This window comes from Laccaria bicolor, genomic scaffold (assembly GCF_000143565.1).
Source record: "Laccaria bicolor S238N-H82 LACBIscaffold_9 genomic scaffold, whole genome shotgun sequence".
NCBI classification, from domain to species: Eukaryota; Fungi; Basidiomycota; class Agaricomycetes; order Agaricales; family Hydnangiaceae; genus Laccaria; species Laccaria bicolor.
In genome coordinates this window covers 583,283-605,772 of record NW_001889880.1, presented here as the reverse complement: position 1 = coordinate 605,772, position 22,490 = coordinate 583,283, and the positions used below count along the sequence as shown (strand labels likewise).

General features: G+C 45.4%; 3 protein-coding genes across 3 annotated transcripts; all 3 read right to left on the bottom strand.

The window, feature by feature from the left end:
- Positions 1-4,671: 4,671 nt before the first annotated feature.
- On the bottom strand, positions 4,672-6,557 carry LACBIDRAFT_326071 (uncharacterized protein; the record flags this gene model as incomplete). The annotated part of the gene is made up of 4 exons (XM_001879662.1): positions 4,672-5,024; positions 5,195-5,362; positions 5,641-5,738; positions 5,986-6,557. The coding sequence occupies 4 exons, from the start codon at positions 6,555-6,557 to the stop codon at positions 4,672-4,674; spliced, it is 1,191 nt and encodes a 396-aa protein (XP_001879697.1).
- A 3,113-nt stretch (positions 6,558-9,670) lies between these two features.
- LACBIDRAFT_326070 (uncharacterized protein) lies at positions 9,671-12,203 on the bottom strand (the record flags this gene model as incomplete). Its single annotated transcript, XM_001879661.1, has 4 exons — positions 9,671-9,715; positions 9,844-10,018; positions 10,177-10,810; positions 10,862-12,203. 4 exons carry the CDS (start codon positions 12,201-12,203, stop codon positions 9,671-9,673), a joined length of 2,196 nt encoding a protein of 731 aa, XP_001879696.1.
- A 625-nt stretch (positions 12,204-12,828) lies between these two features.
- On the bottom strand, positions 12,829-13,439 carry LACBIDRAFT_326069 (uncharacterized protein; the record flags this gene model as incomplete). Its single annotated transcript, XM_001879660.1, has 2 exons — positions 12,829-12,882; positions 13,119-13,439. The coding sequence occupies 2 exons, from the start codon at positions 13,437-13,439 to the stop codon at positions 12,829-12,831; spliced, it is 375 nt and encodes a 124-aa protein (XP_001879695.1).
- Between the last annotated feature and the right edge of the window lie 9,051 nt (positions 13,440-22,490).

Sequence of the window (22,490 nt, the reverse complement as noted above, 5' to 3'; positions counted from 1 at the left end):
CAACCACTGCTCCAATTGAAATGATTCAAGATTCTGTATACTTGACTAGGCTAGTACTATATATCCTTCCAACTCTCACATGAAGTATCTGTACAACTCTCAAAACCTCATTTTTGATCTACCCAAAACAAGCCCCTTCCTTACACCTATATTTAAACAACTGCTACTCCAATTGAAATGATTCAAAGTTCTGATACTGAGTAGGGTAGTACTTAATTAGTGTTCGCAGGTCCGGTTCAGTCCGGTTTTTTGCCCTGAAAACAGGCAACCGTGGACCGCAACCAGTCTAGGACCGACCCAGATATTGAGGGAACCGAACCGAACCACCTAGGACCGGTCTTTTGCAGTCCATGGACCATGTTCAAACTGATTCAGACCGGTCTTTTTGCATAAAATTTATCATACCAATATAAACCATTTGTATCTCAATTATTATTACTCTAAAAAATAAACTGGTTATATATCATAGTAAAACATATAAATACCCATTATTTTACCAATTTTTAAGAAATTTAATGAACACTTGACATAGTTATGACTGAAACCGAATTACATCTCATAAAGACTTGGGCAAAATGTAATGTGGCAACTGTAAATTATTTGATGTATACCATATATTGATAGATGGTGAGTATATTTTCATACTTAAAATGTCAATATCCAAAAATTGAATCAAGCAAAATGATGAAAGTTTGAGTGAGTTAGAATTAAAGTCATTCTGGTACAAGTTGCACAAACAAGTATTTGTGCCAAAATGAATTTGGTTATATTGTTCTCAGTTCTTAACCGTTTTTGATGAAACAAAAACCCAATTAAAGGTAATAAACGTGGTTACAAGGGTATATAACGCACATGACCGTTTAACCGGTTGCAACCGATTTAAACTGGTCTTTGAACGGTTTTGAAAGATTTTTGAAATGAGGCAACCAGCAACCAGACCAACCCCAAATTGGGGTAACTGCAACCGAAAAAAAGACCGGACCATGGTCCGGTTCAGTCTGGTCCACTGGTTTTTTTCGGTCCTATGGACCGGACCTGTAAACACTATACTTAATTCTTCATATTTTTTCAGACCCTCACATGACATATTTGTGGAGCTGTCAAAACCTCATTTTCCACTTTTTCCTGCATGAAGCAGAGAATAAGATTGTAATGGGCAGGTATTGGTCAAACCCTTCTACTACTCTTACTTAGGATATTTCCAATCTTACTTTCACAGTCATGCAGTCACAGTAGTCACAAATCCCCTAGTCATGCTTGTACGATCTAACTATCATTTCTGTTTCCACTTGCTACATTGAGCATCGTCCTCATGACTCGACTTCACGCACTACAGGGATATTGTATCAAGGTCAATGTTGCATAGTGAATTACTGTGGAGAGCTTGTGACTCTCCTGAAGCTGAACTCTTCTTTTTCCCTCTCCGTCTTCTGCAGAAGATACTTTACATCCTTCTGCGGCTATCCAAGAGGGAAGAGTACATCTATGCTCGTGGCTTTCCAGGGCATCAGTAGCTACTTGCGTATCATTATTGACTCCTAAGACTCCAGTTAGACTTCCCTAGAGGACTTTACACTCCTCCACATATTCCAGTTGGACTCCAGATGGACTCTGGCGGACTCCAGATGGATTACTGCTGTTCATCCAGATTTTTTCTCTGGTGGCAACCCAGCCAAATGTTAGTCTAGGATCCACCTGGACTCCAACTGGAGTCCAGGTCCACCATTTGGACTGCATGGACTCCACCTCATAACACAGTCAACCAGCCAGACTCCATATGGAGTCCAGAAAGAGTTTACAATTTCTGTTTATTTATTATTGTTATTATTATTAGACCAGAAAAAAAGAATGCCATGACCGGGAATTGAACACTCAATCACTTGGGCAGCTGTAACTGCCGCAATAAACCACTACACCACGATGGCTTTATTACCTCTATAACTTTTACACATCATATACCCTCGCTCCCGGCACGTTCCGAAAGCACGTTGGCTTTGTTGCCGCGTCGTTGTCTTTTGTCTTCCCACCACCACCTTCCCACCATCTCCAACCTCGTTCGACACACCCAACCACCGTACCTCGCCCAAACCAACCTCACGACAACAGCAACCCCACGCAACAACACCACACCCCAACAACAGCCCACAACCACCACCGAGGCTGACGACAAGCACCACCCACGACACGATGACGTGTCAACGACACGCGACGCCGACGACACGCGACGACAACGACACGACATGCGACAACGACGACAACGACGACACGCGACGCCGACGACACACGACGACGACGACACGTGAGGACGACGACACGTGAGGACGATGACACGCGAGGACTACGACACGGGAAAACGACCACAACCACGACATGCGACAACGACGGCACGCGACGACGACGACACGCGACGACGACGACGACGACGACGACGACGACACGCGACAACGGCAACACGCAACTGCGACCGTGACAACGGCGACACGCGACGACGATGAACGGCCGCCCTGGGACGACAATACAACGCCCACGCGGGACGCGACGAGGGCCAAGCACCACCACTCCTCCCTCCCTCCATGACTCACCACCCCCTCCCATGCTGCTCACTACTCCCCCCCCCTTCCATTCCTCTCTCCCCACTCCATTCCTCTCTCTCCCCCCTCTCCCTTCTTTCCACTCTCCCTCCATTCCACTCCCTTCTCCCTTTCCCTCCCCCACCATTCCTCTGTCCCCCTCCAATCCTCTCTACCCCCTCCCTCTATTCCTCTTTCCCTTCTCCCTTTCCCTCCCCCCTCCATTCCTCTCTCCCTCTCCCTTCCTTTCTCTCCCCCTCCATTCCTCTCTACCCCCTCCCTCCATTCCTGATCACCACTCCCACCCCCCCCCACTCCTTTCCCCCTCTCTGTAACATAGAATGTAGTAAAATCAACTTATGTAGTTGCTAATACACTTCAATTTTCTTTGTCTCATGAAATCTAAGTACCTCAATTATCAACTTAAGGTCTAAGTCTGGTGGAGTCCAGACAGAGTATACAGACTCCAGATAGACTCCACCTGGATGATCCAGAAATATAGACATTTGGTTGTATGATAGTTGGACTCCAGATGGACTCTGGATATCCAGCTGGAGTCTGCCAGAGTCCATCTGGAGTCCAACTGGACTATGTGGGGGAGTGTAAAGTACACCTTCCCTAGGAGGTCTTCACACCAATGTGGCAACCTCTCCATCAAAGCTCACCAGATTACTCCGTTGTTGCTACACAGACTACTTAATCTGAGGTAGTCCCTCAAACAGGTTCCCACAAAAGGTGGACACTGTGGGATCCAATGACAGCCTGGCCGGCTTAGTTTTATCTACAGAAGAGGAGCTTAGAGTGGTAGTGAAAGAAGGAGGCTGATCCAAAGAATCTAGGCATCAGAGACCTACTAGGGGTGCTCCCCCTTCTTCGCTAAGTCAACCCTTTGTTTCAGATCACTCATGATCTTCCTCCCCTGACAAATCAACTAGGACTCTGTCCAATTCTTAGTGTTTGGAAGTCCGGTCTCGTGACTGGAAAAAGACCGTAACCAGACCGGACCAAGACTGCAAAAGACCGGACCTGCGGTTACGGTCTTTTATTTTTGAAATGTAAAGACCGCAAAAAAACCCATTAACGTGAACCGGTCTTTTGTAGCCCCTTAAATACCCTTTAAAACGCACCCAAGCACATACGATTTGGTAAAAAAACGAGAGAGATATGAATTAAAATGTAAATTACTTTTGGGAATAATAGATGTACCAGACTTATTTTATAGAAGCACCAATTCCTAACGGAATTTAACGTTCTTGGGCTCGTTTTGAAGCTATTAGAGATGCTAATAAATTTACCGATTCATAATTTTAAAATATTGGCCTAACGACCGGTCATAAACCGGTTAAAACTGATGCAGACCGAAACCGGTCTGGTCTTTTGACTTCTGGGGAAAAGGCAGACCGGTTACGGTTATGGTTAACGCCCCTGGGCATCAAAAAACTGGACCGAACCGGACTTTCAAACACTACCAATTCTCAACCAAAAATCCCTGTAACTTCGAAATCTAGAAGTTCCCCAGCTATACCCTGTTCAACTCTCAATGACAGAGAGCTCAATACAAACCTCAAGACTTTCAACAACTTCAGCTACTTATGAGGCGAAAGTTCATCACTTAGGGGGAAGTGTGAAACTGCAGTGTCATCCTGGACTTCTTGAGGAGTCCACAAGTGTACGGAGCAAGAGGCAGAGTTAGAAGGCTCGATTGAGAATAGAGTTGGTGGCGTTGTTCCGCATGACGGAAGAGTGCCTAAGTCATCCTGTGACCCCGGATCGGGGGTGCTGTCACCCGACGCCGGGCTCTGGTATCCCAGAGGGGAGGCATAAGGCTGCCTAGCCGTCGTCCATAACCATGACCTGATCCACATATTATATAGATGTAGTGGCAAAAAGGTAAGGTGCTACAACGTGTACATGACATTATATAATATGTAACAAACAAAGGTAAATATGATGCTTCAATTATCATGCAAGAGGTGAGGGTACCCATACGCCATTACAAAGCCCCCCCATGAGAGTGGAGCATCGTCGAAAACTTTGGAGACGAGCTTCAGAACTGCCTTTGCTTACACCTCCTGTGTTCCTCCCTTTCTTCATCCCTCCATCAAATGTCTTGGATCTTCTGCCCTGATCGCCTTCCTTGTTTAGTCTTTTTCCATGTGACTTCCTCCATGGATTTGTCTTCCACTTCTTCCTCATCAACAGGGTCACCAGGCCTCCAAGGGTTGTCATACTGCACTGGGTCCAACACTAATGGTCCGGCGTTTGCCATCATGTCACTGACAGCCGCCAAATGTGGATCATCCACTGTCATGGGAACAAAAAACGAAGGGAGTTCCATGTCCATGGATCCGGCGACCTCTAATCTATCGGCTAGTGAAACCCTAGGGGTGTCGGATAGTCGAGAGGATAAATCATGCAGATCCAAAAGACGAGATGATAGGGGAATAGATGGAACTGGATTGCGCATTCTAGCAGCGAGACTGTTGGACATTCTGGACATGAGGGCAGGCTGCACTCATCTGAGATTGCAGTGGAGGCAGACATGATTGGCTCAGGAATGGAGGGGGCAGGGTCAGTACTTGACACAGGTAAGGCCGCAGCAACTGGCCAGGGCAGGAGCGCACTTGGAGTAGGTCCAGAGAGGGGCATCTGGTAGGGCAGGACTGTACCGTTACCTTGTAGTAATACGGGACTCAGTGTGTTCCCTGATGGGGACCACATGAAGGCAATGTTTGCGCCGAAGGGCAGCAGGGCGCCATGTGGTAGGTTCAAGGCTGCCGGAGCACTGGGGACTACAGGGACAGAGAAGTCTTGGTCCATATTCCTACTCTGCTGAGGATACTGGGTGCTGACGTTCGCTACAGAGGTTCGATTGTAAAAAGGGGAGTGGGAATGGGACACATGACGACAACACCTCGGAGGGGAGATTGAACGCCTATGAGGAGACTGTGGTCTGTAATACGGGGATGGAGAGTGTTGTCTGTAATATGGGGATGGAGAGCATTGATATCTTCAACGGGAGTTCACGGGTTGTGCTGGTGAACAATAACAGGAACAGGAAAGAGGACACCTGTCGTAGCAGATGCGCTCTGTAGAATGAGAAGTCCTTCGATCTCGAGAACAGCAATGTAGTTGACTGGTTGTAGCGGAAGAGCTGGCGGCAGGAAGCTGAGCCACTGTAGGGTCAAGATTCTGACTAGGGGTTAAACTCAATGGTGTAGGCCATGAATGAGTTGCCCGAGCTAGAGCTCCCACATAGTCTTCATAGTTAGCGAATGAAAGTAGCAATTCCACCCCATTCTCATGACGATGGTGCATGAAATTGCGAAGTTGTCACACTTGATCAACCGACTCCACTTCCAGCCAGAAGCTTTGAGTTCGCTCAGAGCTTGTCCTGAAAATTCGCCGCACGTACAGGTGGAGTTGGGTGGCAATGCTCGAGACCCTAGTCTGCATGGACTCGAAACCTTCAGCTAACGGCACACCGTAAATCATAAGGCAAGAAGTTGCAAATTCTAATGGGTCCTCTATGACCGCTTCTCTTTCATCCATTACAGCATCCATGACAGGAGTGTCAACTGCAATTTGTGGTCCCATAGCTTCTGCGGTAGAATCTTCAGCTCCTAAAGAAACTTCATCATCAGAACGTCTTGGTTTCAGTGGTTCTACAGGAGGTTGAACAGTATGAGGACTCGCGTCCATCCTTTCAATAGTAGAATTCATTGTCGTGCCAATGGCTGTGGTCCTAGATTCTACTACTGGAGCAGCGGGCAGGGTAGTCGCGCTCTTAGGTAGCTGTTCAGTTGTGTCACCGGTATCATTCACCTGAGGAGCACCGAAGTCAAGATCAGGGTAGTACCAGTCATTGTCATTGTCATCATCGCCATTGTTGCCAGGCACGGGAAGAGGAGGTCCTCGAATGAGGGGAAGGTCCTCTGGTCTGGGGACAGGAGCTTCCTTCCTTATGTCGTCGGTCTTGGGATCCATTCAGTTGTAAATCCAAGCAGGACGTCGTACTTGTTTTCGTTTCTGAGCCATGTCCTTGTAGGTTCTGTCGGGACATGGCTGGCCAAAAATATCAATGTCCGAAACACAGCCGGGGGGGAGCTTTAGGTGGTTCAAGAATAAAATCTGCCATCGTCGCTCTCTATCAAACCTGGTATATGTCATGTAGTCCAGGTTCTTTTTGGGGGAAGTTTCAAGGAAGGTGTTCTCTGGATGGTACTGCTTGACAAACTTCTGCCATTTCTTACGTTCGTGTGATGGAACCCCAGGGAGAGATTATTCCGCTTTCTGTCACCAGTGGGAACCAATATTTATGATAAAACAATGGCAATGCCAATGGTCATCTCAAAGGAACTGTCACAAGGTTTATGAGAGGCATCTCATTAGGATGTCCTATCTATTTCATTCATATAATTGTCAGAACTTTTCATAAACTATGGGGAAGTTTTGAGATATATTTCATAAGTCTTCCTGCTGATTTCATTGTCAATTTCATAACCCTTCCATGGCGACTTCATTGCACTTTCATTAAAACCTAAGGCTCTTTCATTATTAGTGTATGGGTTATTTCATTACTGATCTCATTGGCAATTTCATTTAGATATCCAACACTTTCATTGCACTTTCATTGGATATTTCCTTAATATTTCATGTGATTTCATTATGCTTTTCATAACTAATGCCCTGCGCTTTCAATAGATATTTCATTAGAAATGTTGGGGCCTCTCATTGCGATTTTTCATTAATAATTCAGGCAATTTCATAACTAATGCCCTGTGCTTTCAATAGCTATTTGGTTAGAAATGTTGGGGCCTCTCATTGCAATTTTTCATTAATAATTCAGGTGATTTCATTGCGCTTTTCATAACTAATACCTTGTGCTTTCAATAGATATTTCATTCTTATCCCCAGAATATTTCATTGCACATTTCATATGGATCTCTGGTGCTTTCATTTTACCTGTCAGGGTCCATCCAATCAGATGTTGGCATGATGGTCACATGACCTATTACCCAAAATGGTTAAAAACAAAAGTTGAAGCCCTGCACTGTAGCTTCCAGAATCTGTTTGAATTATGTCCTAGAGTGCTCCCGTTGTGAAGATATGAGGTTAGAGATTTTTTACACTGCTGGCTTTTTTTTTGTTTTTTTGTGTTTTTCTCCATGAAAACAACACCAAACAATGAGATTTCAACACATTTAGAGAGCTATGAGAAGGGGCTACCTACAGAAGTTAGTAGTGTCCGCTTTTTTCAGTACAAAAGTTAGTAATGTCTGCTTTTTTAGGCTACAAAAGTTTGTCTACTGCTTTTCTGATATATAGTTTGTACAGTTCTTCCATTACTACCTCATTGGTTTTGATATCATGCCCAAGTTTGTCTGTTTTTCACATCAATGGAGGCTGTACTGTATTTTCATATTACTAGCTACCATCCTAGCTGTAATGATAGTCAACGTTGAAGTGAGTTACAATACTGGATGGATGATAAGTTGAGTGGTCCTTGTAGATTTTATCACATTTCACACCAAAGTCAGGTCATGATAGAAAAGGTCAACCATGTTCCACCTTGTCTTCAACCTGAATCCTGGATGAAGATTGTCAAAGAGAAGACCAGACTGCCCTCTATCATTAACTCTTGCTACCTGTGATACTTACTGTGATGAGGGCTTAAAAAGTGACAGCTAATCATGATATTTAAAGACAGGATAGGCTGTGACAGAGAATTTATACCTTTGAAATGATAGTCAAGGATGTCTATAGTCAGACATAAAACATTGGCTGCTCATATGGATAGAAGGTTGACTGATATCAGAGATGGGATTGTGGGTTCTCATATAAAAAGAGATGAAAGGCAACCTTGGGCATGATGTCAAAACCAATGATGCAGTAATGGTAAAATCCATGCACAGTCAAGGACACTACAAATTATATTTTAGAAAAGCAGTCTACAAACTTTTGTAGTCTAAAAAAGTGGACACTACAAAGTGTTGTAATGAAAAAAGTGGACACTACTGACTGTTATAATGGAAAAGTGGACACTACTGACTTTTGTAGTCTGAAAAAGCGGACACTACTAAATTGTGTAGTCTGAAAAAGTGGACATTACAAACATTTGTAGTTTAAAAAAGCGGACACTACTAACTTTTGTAATGAAAAAAAGCAGACACAACTAACTTTTCTTGTCCAAAAAGGTAACACTACAAACTTTTCTATATAGTCTGTATCCAATTGTTGTAGTCTTTTGTGGTCTATTAGTAAACTTTATAGTCTATGTCTGACTTTAGGAGTCTACCAGAAATATTTTGTAGTCTGTCAGTGTCAATTTCTGTTTTTGGGTATGCACCTTCCTTTTTTGGTCAAATTTCCCACAATACAATAATTGTAGCCCCTTCTCATAGCTCTCTAAATGTGTTGAAATCTCATTGTTTGGTGTTGTTTTCATGGAGAAAAATACAAAAAACAAAAAAAAAAGCCAGTAGTGTAAAAAATCTCTAACCTCATATCTTCACAATGGGAGCACTCTAGGACATAATTCAAACAGATTCTGGAAGCTACAGTGCAGGGCTTCAACTTTTGTTTTTAACCATTTTGGGTAATAGGTCATGTGACCATCATGCCAACATCTGATTGGATGGACCCTGACAGGTAAAATGAAAGTACCAGAGATCCATATGAAATGTGCAATGAAATATTCTGGGGATAAGAATGAAATATCTATTGAAAGTGCAAGGTATTAGTTATGAAAAGCGCAATGAAATCACCTGAATTATTAATGAAAAATCGCAATGAGAGGCCCCAACATTTCTAACCAAATAGCTATTGAAAGCACAGGGCATTAGTTATGAAATTGCCTGAATTATTAATGAAAAATCGCAATGAGGGGTCCCAACATTTCTAATGAAATATCTATTGAAAGCACAGGGCATTAGTTATGAAATTGCCTGAATTATTAATGAAAAATCGCAATGAGTGGCCCCAACATTTCTAATGAAATATCTATTGAAAGCGCAGGGCATTAGTTATGAAAAGCATAATGAAATCACATGAAATATTAAGGAAATATCCAATGAAAGTGCAATGAAAGTGTTGGATATCTAAATGAAATTGCCAATGAGATCAGTAATGAAATAACCCATACACTAATAATGAAAGAGCCTTAGGTTTTAATGAAAGTGCAATGAAGTCGTGTGAAACCGTGTTCGGAGACTTCTTGTGAGTGAAGTCGAGGAGAGAGGACGAGGATGGCTGACAGTGTGTCAGCGCTTACTCCGTGTGAATGAGCAGATGACAGGATGCTCAGCCGGCTTGACATGTTGATGAAGGTGGCAAGCTCGAGGGCTCGCATGATGCAAGGGTCAGTCGATAGACATAATAGTATAATGGCAAGATGATAGAGAACCCTAGTATAGGGTTCCCGCGTTATGTACAGACGAAGTAAACAACTATATACATGTGTAAGGCTGCGTTGCGTGATGTCCAAGGTATTCCTCACAAAGCCCCCCACATCACAAGACTCAGCTACGGGTTCGATTGGTATTTAGCTTTCAATTTACGATGTTTCTTTCCTGCCCGACACGGACGTTGCGTTCCTTCCACGCACTCTTCCAGTGTGACCCCAGCTCGATGTAGAAGAGTAACGTCGGGCGCCGGGGACAATCGTGCCAGAGAGGTGAGCCACATTTCCAAGGGAGCTGGCTGTGAGGGCCCTTCCATGGGATCATCCACTATCGTCTGAGGTGCAGCGGGGGGTCGTTCCCACTTATGGGTGTGGCATTGTACAGCTTCCTCGAAAGTGGCTTCTGAGACGAAATGACTGATTACTAACGCGTTCTCGTCCCTTTCCGTGGTTTGATGAGTTAAGAAGCCCCGCATCATACAAGTGTCTTCGTTAGATTTCATATCCAACCAAATAAGGGGGCGAGAATCAGAAACCGTCCTGTATATCTGGTTGATCCAAACAAAGTGAGACGAAACAGCCATCCCATAAAACCACGCAAGACACTCCTCCCATTCGAAAGGCAGTCCCTCAAAACATAAGAAACGAGAGTCGGCGGAATGGTTTGTAAGAGTGTTCACACTAACGCTCGCGGACGACGACGTGTTTGGTAACGGAGTCCCAGATGAAGTGAGTGCGGACGATGAAGATGGAGGTAATGGAGTAGCGGGTACTGGTAAGCCTTTGGCCAAATCAGGATGGGGCCCGATACTCCTCGCTTTCTTAAGTTGCGAAATGTCTTCAGTCCTAGTTCAATCTTCCCCTTCCAGAGTGAGAGCTCGAGGCCTACGACCTAATGCACTTTCCCCGCTTAGTACTGTGGACTCTGAAGGAATCGGGCTGATCCGTTGGCGATGAGCGCGAGGTTCCGTAGGGACGGGCTTCTGGGGAGGAGCTATGTTCATTGGAGCAGCAAGGGACTGGGGAGGGGAAGGAGCAGGCCGTGGTGGAGTGGATTTTGTGGTTTGAGACGGTGCATTATTGCCGCTTTTGAGGAGAGTAGATCGTAAGGGCAAAGCCGTAGGAGGTGGGGTAGATGCTCTTTGACCTACTGTGCCCTTCTTCGCGTTGGCACTCAAATACAACCAATGAGACACGTCATACTCATTTATGATTACAGGACCTTCGTTTCCCTCCTTCAATTCCACGAATCGGGCCTCTGGCGCAGGAAAACCGAATAATTTCACATCTGAAATTGCGCCAGGGAGTACCTCGAGGTTTTCAATGGTGAATAGTTCCCTTCTTTTAACGCGGTCGTAATACACTTGTTCGCAGTCTTCTGGCCTCGAAGATACTGGGCAGAAACATGAGGTGTTCCTATCTAGATCCTCTTCTTTCCAAAACGTCCATCGTCCTGGAGTGACAGCCATTACTGGTGGGGGCACTATCCATTCCACTTGTTCTCGAGCCAGCGAACGGACTTCTGGATCTGGGATACTCGCAATTGAGCTGGACTTCGGCGGTAGCTGTGTTGACGGATTTGAACGGTCCGAGGCTGGGGGTCGACACTGCTTCATCACTACCTCTGGTGTCTCTTCCAGCAGTCTATGCTTGACTCCATCCCATCCTTGATTTCGCGGATCCGACCCCGACCGCTCCTCCTCTGACAAGTCTGGCAATGCTCGAGGTAACCCTTCTTGACCTGCTATAGCGTTGATTAAAGCCTTATGTCTGTAAGCCAGGTTGTCGAAGCCGTTATGCTCTTGCACCAAATACTGGGCATCTGTCTGAGCTACGAAGTCCGGATTCTTGTGATCTTCAAAATGAAGGTACATGTCGCGCGTTGGGACTTCATGGATGATGAAGCACGGAATTTTGTGTTTCAGGAGCCAATAAACTTTGTTCTCCTTTGCTCCGTTTATCCAGGCTCCCATCACATTATCGGCTGCAAACGGTACTTCCGATAACCACTGCTCTGAAACCGCTTCACTCCCCTCATGAATAACGATGTTCATTGTCCAAATCCACGCATCCTTCAACTTCAACCTGGCTTGGATCAAAGCCACCTTATCGACAGTGTCCGCAAAGTGTACCTCCCCTCTCAACTCCTGAAAGTCATTGTCGGTGGGCAGTACTGGTCGACCATCCCAGTAATCCAGTTTAATGGCGGCCACAGCGCTTAAACTGGACATTGTCGCGTCCAACTCAATATTCCGATTAGTGAGGTGAAGCAAATACGCGGCATCTAATTGTCCCCATCCATAGTCCTTCCCTTTGGTGCTAGACTAACCCAGGCAGTCCATAGCGGAATGTACTCGATCCTTGAGGAGGCTGTCTTATTCCTCTGTATGAAATTCAACCACGGTTTCCGAGGATCATAGTGTTGGGGTGATTTCGTTGGATTGAAACAACCTAGGTGTCCGTCGAATCGCCTTCTTGCGCAGTCTGCTTCCATAGCAGCGATATACCCTGGAGCTCATATGCCGGGGTAGAACACGTCGACCAACGAATTCGGAGACCACAACTCCCACATCTTTCCCTTCATCATGACTATGCGACTGTGGACCTGGGAAAAGGGAGGCAGTAGGAATGATAGGGAATCATCTACCACTGGGGGCTCAAAGTAGCCAAAGCAACTCTTTCTTCGTCTAGATTCGTATTGTCGCAAGTCGTGACCCTCTGGAGTCTTGGTATGTGTAAACTGCGGTACTTCCATGCTGGAAAGTCAGTAGATTGGCTTCGTAAGTGAGTCCGAGCAGGTAGAGGTAACGCAGGAGGGTATCGGATCAAGCGGAGTAGCGATCTTCTTATTTCCAGTCAATCGATGCTTCTCATCGAGGGGAGAGGAGGACTTTCGATTTCCCACCGTTCCTGCCCAATACGTAATTATGCGAATTATATAATTATTTACTTAGAAGCGAGCTTTCCTTCTCCACCTATGAATAGAACGTAAAGGCCGCAGAAAGGAACTTCTCGTGTGAAGACTTGAAGCATATAAAGGGTGATTTGGGACACCCTGCACTCTCTTCCTCCCTTCACCACCATTTCCAACACCAACGCCTCTTCTTTGGAAAAGCCACTCGAGTAATTAACGTTCCTTCCCTTACTGCGTCATAAAGCACCCATCCTTCCCTTTCAATAGGCGTCTTCATCAATCCGACCGTGCCATAACCATCTGACAAGTATGCCCACGATTCCTCCTCCGGATCAAATGCAGCTGGGGATACTAGCTTCCAACAATTCACCATAGGAAAAGGGCTAGGATGTGGGAACCGGGCTATCTTCAGCTGTTGAACGCCTACAGGAATGGCTGGTATAGGGATGAGATGATGGAATTCATGGGATGCTCTGATGTTGCACAAAGGATTAGGGCATGAGGATGGATTCTGGACATGAACTGGGGGAGGGAAGGTAGGAGGTTTAGACATGATGAAGGAAGTTGGGGGGGCCAGGATTATTGGGTAGTAAGGACAGTGTGGGTTTGAACGCTTTGTTAGAGTATTGGGGAATGAAGAGCACTTCTCCTTCTTACAGTTCCCTATAAATTCCCAGCGGTGTTTGAATTTTTACTCTAAAAATTCTTTGGGGAACAGGGCCATGTATAACTTAGTCTAGTCCCAATTTAGCCAAGTATTCTCTTTTAAGCTCCGGAGAATTGCGTAAATCGGCTTCAGAAACCCAAGAATCCGATTCTGGACCGTATCCTACCCATCTAACTCTGAACATTCTTCTGTTGCCCTTCTTTCGGCCCGTTGACTTATGACCTATGATAGCTTCGACCTCATACTCCTCGGTTGGTAGGAAATCTCGAGTGGGTGGCAGAGTTGTCCGATCTTCGAAGTCCGAGGGGGATGATTTGTACTTTTTTAGGTGATCTATGTTGATTACTGGATGCATCGGGTAAGAGTCGGGCAGTCTGAGTCGATACACGTTCGGGTTGATTCGCTCCATAACTTCAAAGGGCCCTATCATTCTCTGCACTAACTTTCGTCCTGTGCCTTGCACTTCCACTAATTTCAAGGTGTGCGGATTCACTAGTACTTGGTCACCCGGCTTTATTTCTTCTACAGGACGTCTATTCTTGTTGAATGCCTTAGCTTGCCGTTCTTGAGCGATTACGAGGGCATCCCGAGCTTGTTCTCACCGTAGGTTGATAGCTTTTATGTATTCCTCCCCTTGATCGCTAGGGTGAAACCCTTCCTCTTGTGACCATTGCTTCGTTTGGATCTCCCCAGTCGAAACTTTCGGAAGATAGTTGAATAATAAGCCGTTTGGCACGTCTTGTGTGGAAGAATGTTTGGTTGAGTTGTACGCGAATGCTAAGATGGACAACCAAGCAGCCCAGGAACTACGGTCTCTGGAGACATATGCTCTTAGCATCTGTTCTATGGTGGCATTCAAGATCTCTGTCTGCCCATCAGTTTGGGGATGATGCGAAGATGATAGAGCCATCTTGGAACCATGCAGAGCTACTACTGTCTTCCAAAAACCTGTGGCCCATCGCTTATCTCGATCTGTGATGATCCTGCACTAGTAGCTGCCATTTACATCATGTAAAACCTGGCATGTACCATAGAAGTTCCTGCTTAACTACCGTGAATGAAATGAAATGAAATTTCATTCATTCACGGCACCTGTTTCATTCCAAGTCATTCTCATTCATTGCCGTCGAGAATGAAATACTTTTTGTTTCATTTCATTTCATCTCAATTTTTTCTTCATTTCTACTGACAAGAATGAAATTTATTCTGTTTCATTCATGCCTGGCGACTCTTTCATTTTTTAAATTCATTCCACCATGGCAACTGTTTCATTTTTTGCTTTATTCTTTCGTTTCATTCATTCCTGGCAACTGTTTCATTTTTTTCATTCATTCATTGCCATGGAATTTTCATTTCATTCTTTCCAGGCAGTTATTTCATTTTTGTTTCATTCTTTCAGGCAACAATTTCGATGTTTTAACACACATCTAAATAAGGAAATAATATACAATTATGCCTGATATGTGTTGTGCCCTACTGCAGTGGTGTGGGAGGCCATATGGGGGTACTTTTGCATTTGAGGCTCAAATACACAATGAGATAGGCATGCTGTTGCCAAATAAGGCACTTAAATATTTTGTATCAATTACATAATCATTTTCCCAGCTCTAACAATGAAATAGGCACCTGAGAAGAATGAAGCAAGGAATGAAACAGTTGCCCTGGTGGAATGAAAGAAAAAAATGAAACAGTCGCCAGGAATGAATGAAACAGAATAAATTATCTAGAATGAAACAGGTGCCGTGAATGAATGAAAATTCATTTCATTTCATTCACGGTAGCTAAGCAGGAACTTCTATGGTACAGCTCAGGAGTACATGATGTAAGTGGTAGCTACCAGTCGATCCTGTGCGGCATGCCGTATACGTGCACGACGCGCTCGACAAATAGTTTAGCAAAACCTTCTTGAGTAAGGGTGTCGTGGGTGGGTATGAAGAGGCCAAATTTCATTAACTTATCCACTATAACCAGGACGGCTGTGTATTTCTCCTCGCCTGATGGTGGCAATCCAGTAATAAGGTCTAAGGAGACCGTTTCAAAGGGACGTGAAGGTACATGTGCTGGGCATAATGCTCCCATCTTCTTGGTTCTGTCGACTTTGGTCTTCTGACAAATATCGCATGTCTCGCAAAACCTTTCCATATTGCGATTCATACCCTTCCAGAAGAATAACTCACGGACCCTCTCTAGCGTCTTGATGTACCCACTATGAGCCGCTTCGTGAGGTGACTCGTGTATCCATTCTAATACGAACTGTATTTGTGAACGGGGTACACATAGCCTAGTCTCCCATCGAGCGTCGATGAAATAAAGCAATCCGTTGGATCCTTTGTGAAAGTGGGAAGGGGTGATAGCAATCTTGGGATTAGGAATTTCATCGGCGTAATATTGTCTGAAAAAAGGATCCTCTTCATATCCTTTGACGAAATTGCCTATAACTTCTGGGCTTAAGGCGACTAGTAGGTGAGCTCTATTCTCCCAATCCTCTTCTCCTCCTAAATGAGCATCAGTTGGATATGACCACTCGTCGGCCTGTGGAAAAGCTTTCGGCAGTTGAGCAGTGGCTTCCGCCCTCGATTGTGCTACGAAGGCATGTGTCTCTAGCATGTCTTCCCACCACCATACCGTGAAGGCTGCTTTCCGGGCTGCTGATTTACCAGTTTTATCTTCTGCTTCCTGGGCTGCCTGTCACTTTTCCTCATCAGCGCTGATAGACAATAGGTCATCTCTAACAGGAGAACTGTGCTGCGGTACTCTTGGCAGCCTGGATAGAGGATCCACGTTGGAATGTATGCGTCCAGGCCTGTGTATAATCCTGAGCCCTGGATATGCTGTGAACACCGCCCCCCACGCTACCAGTCTCCTGTTCGCGTTCTCGTACACCCTTGCCCACTGGAGAGCGGCATGGTCTGTAATGAGAATGACCGTTTCTCCCTCGATGAATGGTTGGAATTTCACCAAAGCCTCCTTCGCTCCTAATGCCTCCCTCTCCATAGTACTGTAATTCCTTTCCGCCGATTTCAAAGACCTACTCCAATATGCTATGACTCTCTCCACCTTTACTATAGTCTCATCTAACGTGGCCCCCCATTCCGTACTCGGGCCTCCTTCCTCAACCTCGGCAGTCAGAGAGCGGATGAGATTCGGGATTGATGCCCCAGCTTCCCAAGCTTTCGCTAATCGATCATACACTGGTGAACCTTTCAAATCACCAACGGCGATAGTTTGGACTTGTTGCAAGCAAGCGCCTAAGGCCACGTCCAATGCGTCTGTATACAAGCGAGAAGGGGATCCCTGAACTGGGTGCCCTAGTACGGGTGCTTTTGCTAACGCTTCCTTCGCTTCTTGGAACGCTATCTCGTGTTCCGCCTCCCATCTCCATTTCACTCCCTTTTTTAATAACACAAATAAAGGCGCCGTGATAAATGAATAATAAGGAATATATTGCGAGAAGTATACCACCATTCCTAGAAATTTCTGTAAATCCGCTACGGATGTCGGACGCTCCAGCTCTAAGATAGCCTGGACTTTTTCTCTATGCGTTGACAGTCCGAGCCTCAAGACCTTTTGTCCTAAGAGGAGTATGGACAAATAGCCGATAAAGCACTTGGAAGGTGACAGCGTTACTCCGGCTTTTGCAATAGCGCCCAAGACCAAGTCTAGGTGGCCCAGGTGTTCCTCCCATGACTTCGAGAATACAACGATGTCATCGATGTAGACCAGCGTGAAAAGCCATAGGTAAGGTGTGAGGATACCCTGCATTAATCGTTGGAAAATTGAGGGACCATTTCGCAGACCAAAGGGCATTCTACGAAACTGCCATAGACCTAAATGACACCTAAAAGCAGTCTTCTCACGCTCCTCCTCCTGGATCTCCAGCTGAGTGAACCCCGCCAGGGCGTCGAATGAAGATAAGACTTGAGAACCCGATAAGGCTTGAATGATCTCTGACTGTCTGGGAATGGGGAACTCATCCGGAATGGTGTTCGCATTAAGCTTCCGGTAGTCCACTGCCAACCGAGCTTTGCTGTTCCTGTAAACAACGACGACTGGGAAACCCCAGGGGCTGACCGACGGTTCGATTACTCTGGCTTCGAACCAAGCTTTAACCTGCTGATCAATGACTTCGCGGGGGATGCCCCGTACATGGGTAAGGAGGTAGGCTTTGTACCTGGATGAAGAGGGATTGACACCTTAGCGTCTACATGTCCCAATCTGCCATCCACGCCAAACGCTTCTGCGTTCTTCTGTAGTACTTCCTCTAACCTTGGCAGTATATCCGCGGGGATATCGGGCCCAAGATTGACTAGTTCTGACACTGGCCCATAAGTTGGATCCTCTGGCACGGCCGTAGTCTTAGGCCCCCAATTCTCGTCTCCCTCCAATTTGTCATCCGAAACTATGGGAGGGGGATTGTTGGCCTTGCCCAGGTCTTGCTCTCGTAAGGTTCCTGTTATGACTGCCCGGATAGTTTCAGCGGATGCTACGTACTTGGGTAACGTATCTTCATCTGGGTGGTCTAGATACGCTGAAGGGTCTGCTAACCTTCCCAGGATCTCGCCTTTCCTTACATATAATGGTCTTGTTCCCGGGTTTGCTACTGGCAGGAGAGGGTTGTCCGAAGTAATCCACATAAAGGGCGCGGCTAATATGTCGGTGGAGTCCGTTCCTACTATGACTCTTTCCACAAGCCAATCTTTTCTTTCTTTGATGGCACCTGTCACTCTAACCATTTTCACTTTCCCAGCTTCTATTCGTACGTCTTCCGTAGCATAGACCGGCTGCAAATCTTTTGGCATGTTCTTTAAATCCCTTGCCCTACTCCTCCTAGCGGTTTTGGCACGGACAAAAGGCTTAGCTAGATACGCTTGACGTATCTCGAATCCTAAATCGACATTATGCACAGACGAGGCCGGGATTATTCTGGAACTGTCCCCTACAGAGACTTCACAATGCCCTGTGGCGTATCGTTTCACATGTAGTTCATAAGCCGTTTGAAAGTCTTCGCCTAGTAGTAGGGGAACTTTCATTCCTTGCACTACATACGCTTCTAGTTCGAAGCTGATCCATGCACCGTCCGTAGCTTGAGAATATAAGCGAGTCTTCACATAGCCTAAAACCTTAGCGTGACCTGTAAGGTGGTAGAGCTTCATTCTCATCCCCTCCTTTGGTTTCATCAGAGTACCCATTTGCTTCCAGAAGTCTTCCGACATGAGCGTAATATCGGCTCCTGAGTCTAAGTGCGCTTTCACTTCACCTCTGCCTATGGACTGTATATGAGCTTTGATGTGAAGCGCTTGAGTACCTAGCGACCCTAATCCTTCTGGCTTGGTCTTTTTCTTCAAGGCTGGGATGATCTCCGATTCCTCAGGAATATACTCCTTTTGTGCCTCTTGGCTGTGTTGTGGACTGCGAGGAGCGCTAGCGATGGGAGGGGCTTTGGGGTCTTCCTCCTCCTCAATAGTAACTTTTTGTGACGCAGTTTTCCTTGATGGCGGCGAAGCTTCAGGGTCTTCTTCCTCTTCTATGGTCACCCTTCGCGACTCCATTTTCATTGCTGATGAAGACGGTAAATTCACAGAGGAAGAGGAAGATGACTCGGTGGAGGTGGACTCTTCATCCCCTCTACTGGACTGCGATCCAGAGTCGCTAGTATCTGGGTCTGGATAATCAGAGATATTCTCCTCATCCGAGAACAATTGCTCCTCCAATCTATAAGCCTCTGGATCGTTTAGAGAAGGCTTAGACGATGCTGCGGCGGCTAGCCTAGGTAGTTTCATCCTTCGCCGAGTTGCTCTATTCTCTGAGGGGAGTACTTCTAATTTCTGCTTTCCTTTGTGCTTCGTCTTCATATCGAATTTCTCACGCCTTCGTTCATTCCGATTACATTTATCTGTGATCTCTGGGACACTTGATGATTCAGACTTAGAATCAGACAGCACATAAGTGGAAGAAGATGTCATAGCGGCCGCGATATGGTTGTAGTACTCTATGTCCAAGTCCCTTATCTCCTCTTGATCTATTACTACGTCTGCTGAATGCGCTGATTTTGCGAAGAACCTGGCGTTATGAGGACAATCCCAGAAGAAATGTTTAGGACTGAGGCAGATGAAACAAGGACCAGGAGGGGGAATCTTGCTGACTACTGAGTCGTCTCGGCAGTAGCTGTACCCCGCAATAGTCTTTCCTTTCGGCCAATCTGTCTGCTTCTTCGGTCCTCCTTTGAATACCACATGTGCCTCCTTAGACGTAGCTGGTGTGGTTTCTCCGTGACTCTTCTCTGAGTTTACGGGGGAAGTTGTCTCCACAATATTAGCCGCTTTATACTTTTCTATCCACAATCCGTTGTAGTATTGCGCGATTAGATTAGCTTCCATGGACTTGGCTAGCTTTATTAACTGCACCACACTAGGGCATGTAGCAGTGTTAAGGATCGATCCCCACAGGATTGGCTGTCGATTCATAAGTCTGTGAGTGACCGTAGGACCATCAACTTCTTCCGGGTGAAGGACCATGTTCAGACGAATTCGTCGGTTAAAATATTCTTCGGGAGTCTCGCGTGTGTACTGATTACCACGTCTGAAACGCATAGCATCGAATTCGATACCCCTGTCGTTGAGCCATTCGTCGTTCATGAAGTGATCTCGTATCCCCGATACGAGACATTCCCAATCTTGCGAGAAATAAGCCTGATCCGCACTAGGTAGATTCATCCACCAACCCTTCGCTAGACCTGTCCATCGTATAGGAGCTATCTGACCTATCTCCTTGAAGATCCTTTTCGAAAGGCGAGCAAGCAGCGCGATTTCCATGATGTAATCAATCATAGTTGTAGGATTCCCATCCCATTGTGGTATCATTGCAATGCTAATTTTGTTGTTCAGCTGCCAATCCCCTTTCCCTTTTTCTTCGTCCGGTTCGAGACTAAAGCCAGGACCTCCACCAGGAGGACTACCACCAGGGGGTCCCTGCCGGGGATTGCACTGATAACTTCCCGAACGTGCTGGATACCCGTCCGATCAATGGTTCCTAGGCCCTGATGGTCCTCCTCCACCTGAAGGATCATTGTCATCCGGAGGCCCTCCACCGCCTGGTGGTCTACCTCCACTTGACGGCCCCACGTTCCTCCCGAGACAATTGTGACTAGAATAGTTGGTGACTGAAAATCAATCGGGGGATGGATTCCGTCGCTCCTCCTGGGGACTAGCAAAACACATGCTTTTGCTAGGCTGACTCAGCCCCAAACGACCACTTCGAGAGCGACTATGATGAACAGTGACCCAAGGGTTATGAGGATCGTTATCCTCTGGTGTTTTCGTCGTTATTCCTATAACATTAGAGTTGCGATCGGGGAAATGGCTGAGTGGGTGATTTCGACTTAGAGCCATAGAAATTGAATTGGTTGGAGGCAAGTGTTTATGGTCTACAGAGGTTACGCTCCCAAAAACTGAAGGCTGGCCCTGGTCCTGAGTTCCAGGGTCCCTCGGCATAGAACCTTGAGTTTGACTCCAAGCTCGAAAGGAATCTGAGCGATCCCCATCTCGAAATTGAGGATAATATGCGGGCTTTCTCTGGTAGGGGTGCTTGTTCACCATCCGGCCAGATTGAACCCATTCTTCAACCAGTTTGTCTTTATACTCTTGTAGATGTTCGGGCATATTCGCTTGGTAATCATCCCACATGACGTGTCTCGCTACCTCAAGTCGTGGAGGTAAAAGACCATAGTTTGATGGGTGGTATACACTTTTATGATAAAAACCAGACATATGCCTGGAGGGCGATGTGTATAATGCCTAGAGGTTCAATGAGATCGCATATCTCATTGTTCTAGGATATTTCATTGCGATTTTCATATGGATACCTGGTGCTTTCAATATACATTTCATTCTCAACCCCAGGATATTTCATTGCAATTTTCATATGGACACCTGGCGCTTTCAATATATATTTCATTCTCATCCCCAGGATATTTCATTGCAATTTTCATATGGATACCTGGCGCTTTCAATGAATATTTCATTATTAGCTCCAGGACATTTCATTGGAGTTTTCATATATATATCTGGCGGTTTCATTGGATATTTCATTGTTAGCCCCAGGATATTTCATTGTGCTTTTCATCTGAATGCCTGGCGGTTTCAATGGATATTTCATTCTTGTTCCTAGGATATTTCATTGGACTTTTCATAGATATACCTGGTGCTTTCATTGGATATTTCATTGCTAGCCCCAGGATATCTCATTGCACTTCTCATTTGGATGCCTGGCGCTTTCAATGGATATTTCATTCTTATTCCTAGGAGATTTCATTGCACTTTTCATATGTGTACCTGGCGCTTTCATTGAATATTTCATTTTTAGTGGCAGCTGACCTTTCAGGGTCCAGGGTGCATTTCCAAATGTAAAATAGCAATAAAATCAGGAAAAATTAGGGCTCATTGCTGATCATCATGTTGGGTAATATTGTCAGGGTCCAGGGTCCAATTCCAAATATAGTAATATATCCAAAAATAGCCAGAAAATAGCGGAAAAATTGAATATATATAAAAATGGTATACAGAACATCAGGCACTGCCTTCAGGTTCCATCCCAAAAGGGAAATATCACCTGGTTTGACCAAAAAGTGAAGAAAACCAAGAGGAGAATGATTTTACCTATCAGGGTCCATGTAATGGGATGTTGGGATGATGGTCACATGACCAATTACCAAAAATGGTCAAAAACAAAAGTTGTAGCCCTACACTGTAGCTTCCTGAATCTGTTTGAATTATGTTCTGAAGTGCTCCCATTGTGGAGATATGAGGTAAAGCAATCCCAAAAGTGTCGTGTTTTTTTTTGTTTTTTGCATTTTTCTCCATGAAAACAAAACCAAACAATATGATTTCAGTATATTTAGAAAGCTAAAAGAGTCTATGTCCGACTTTTGTAGTCTATCAG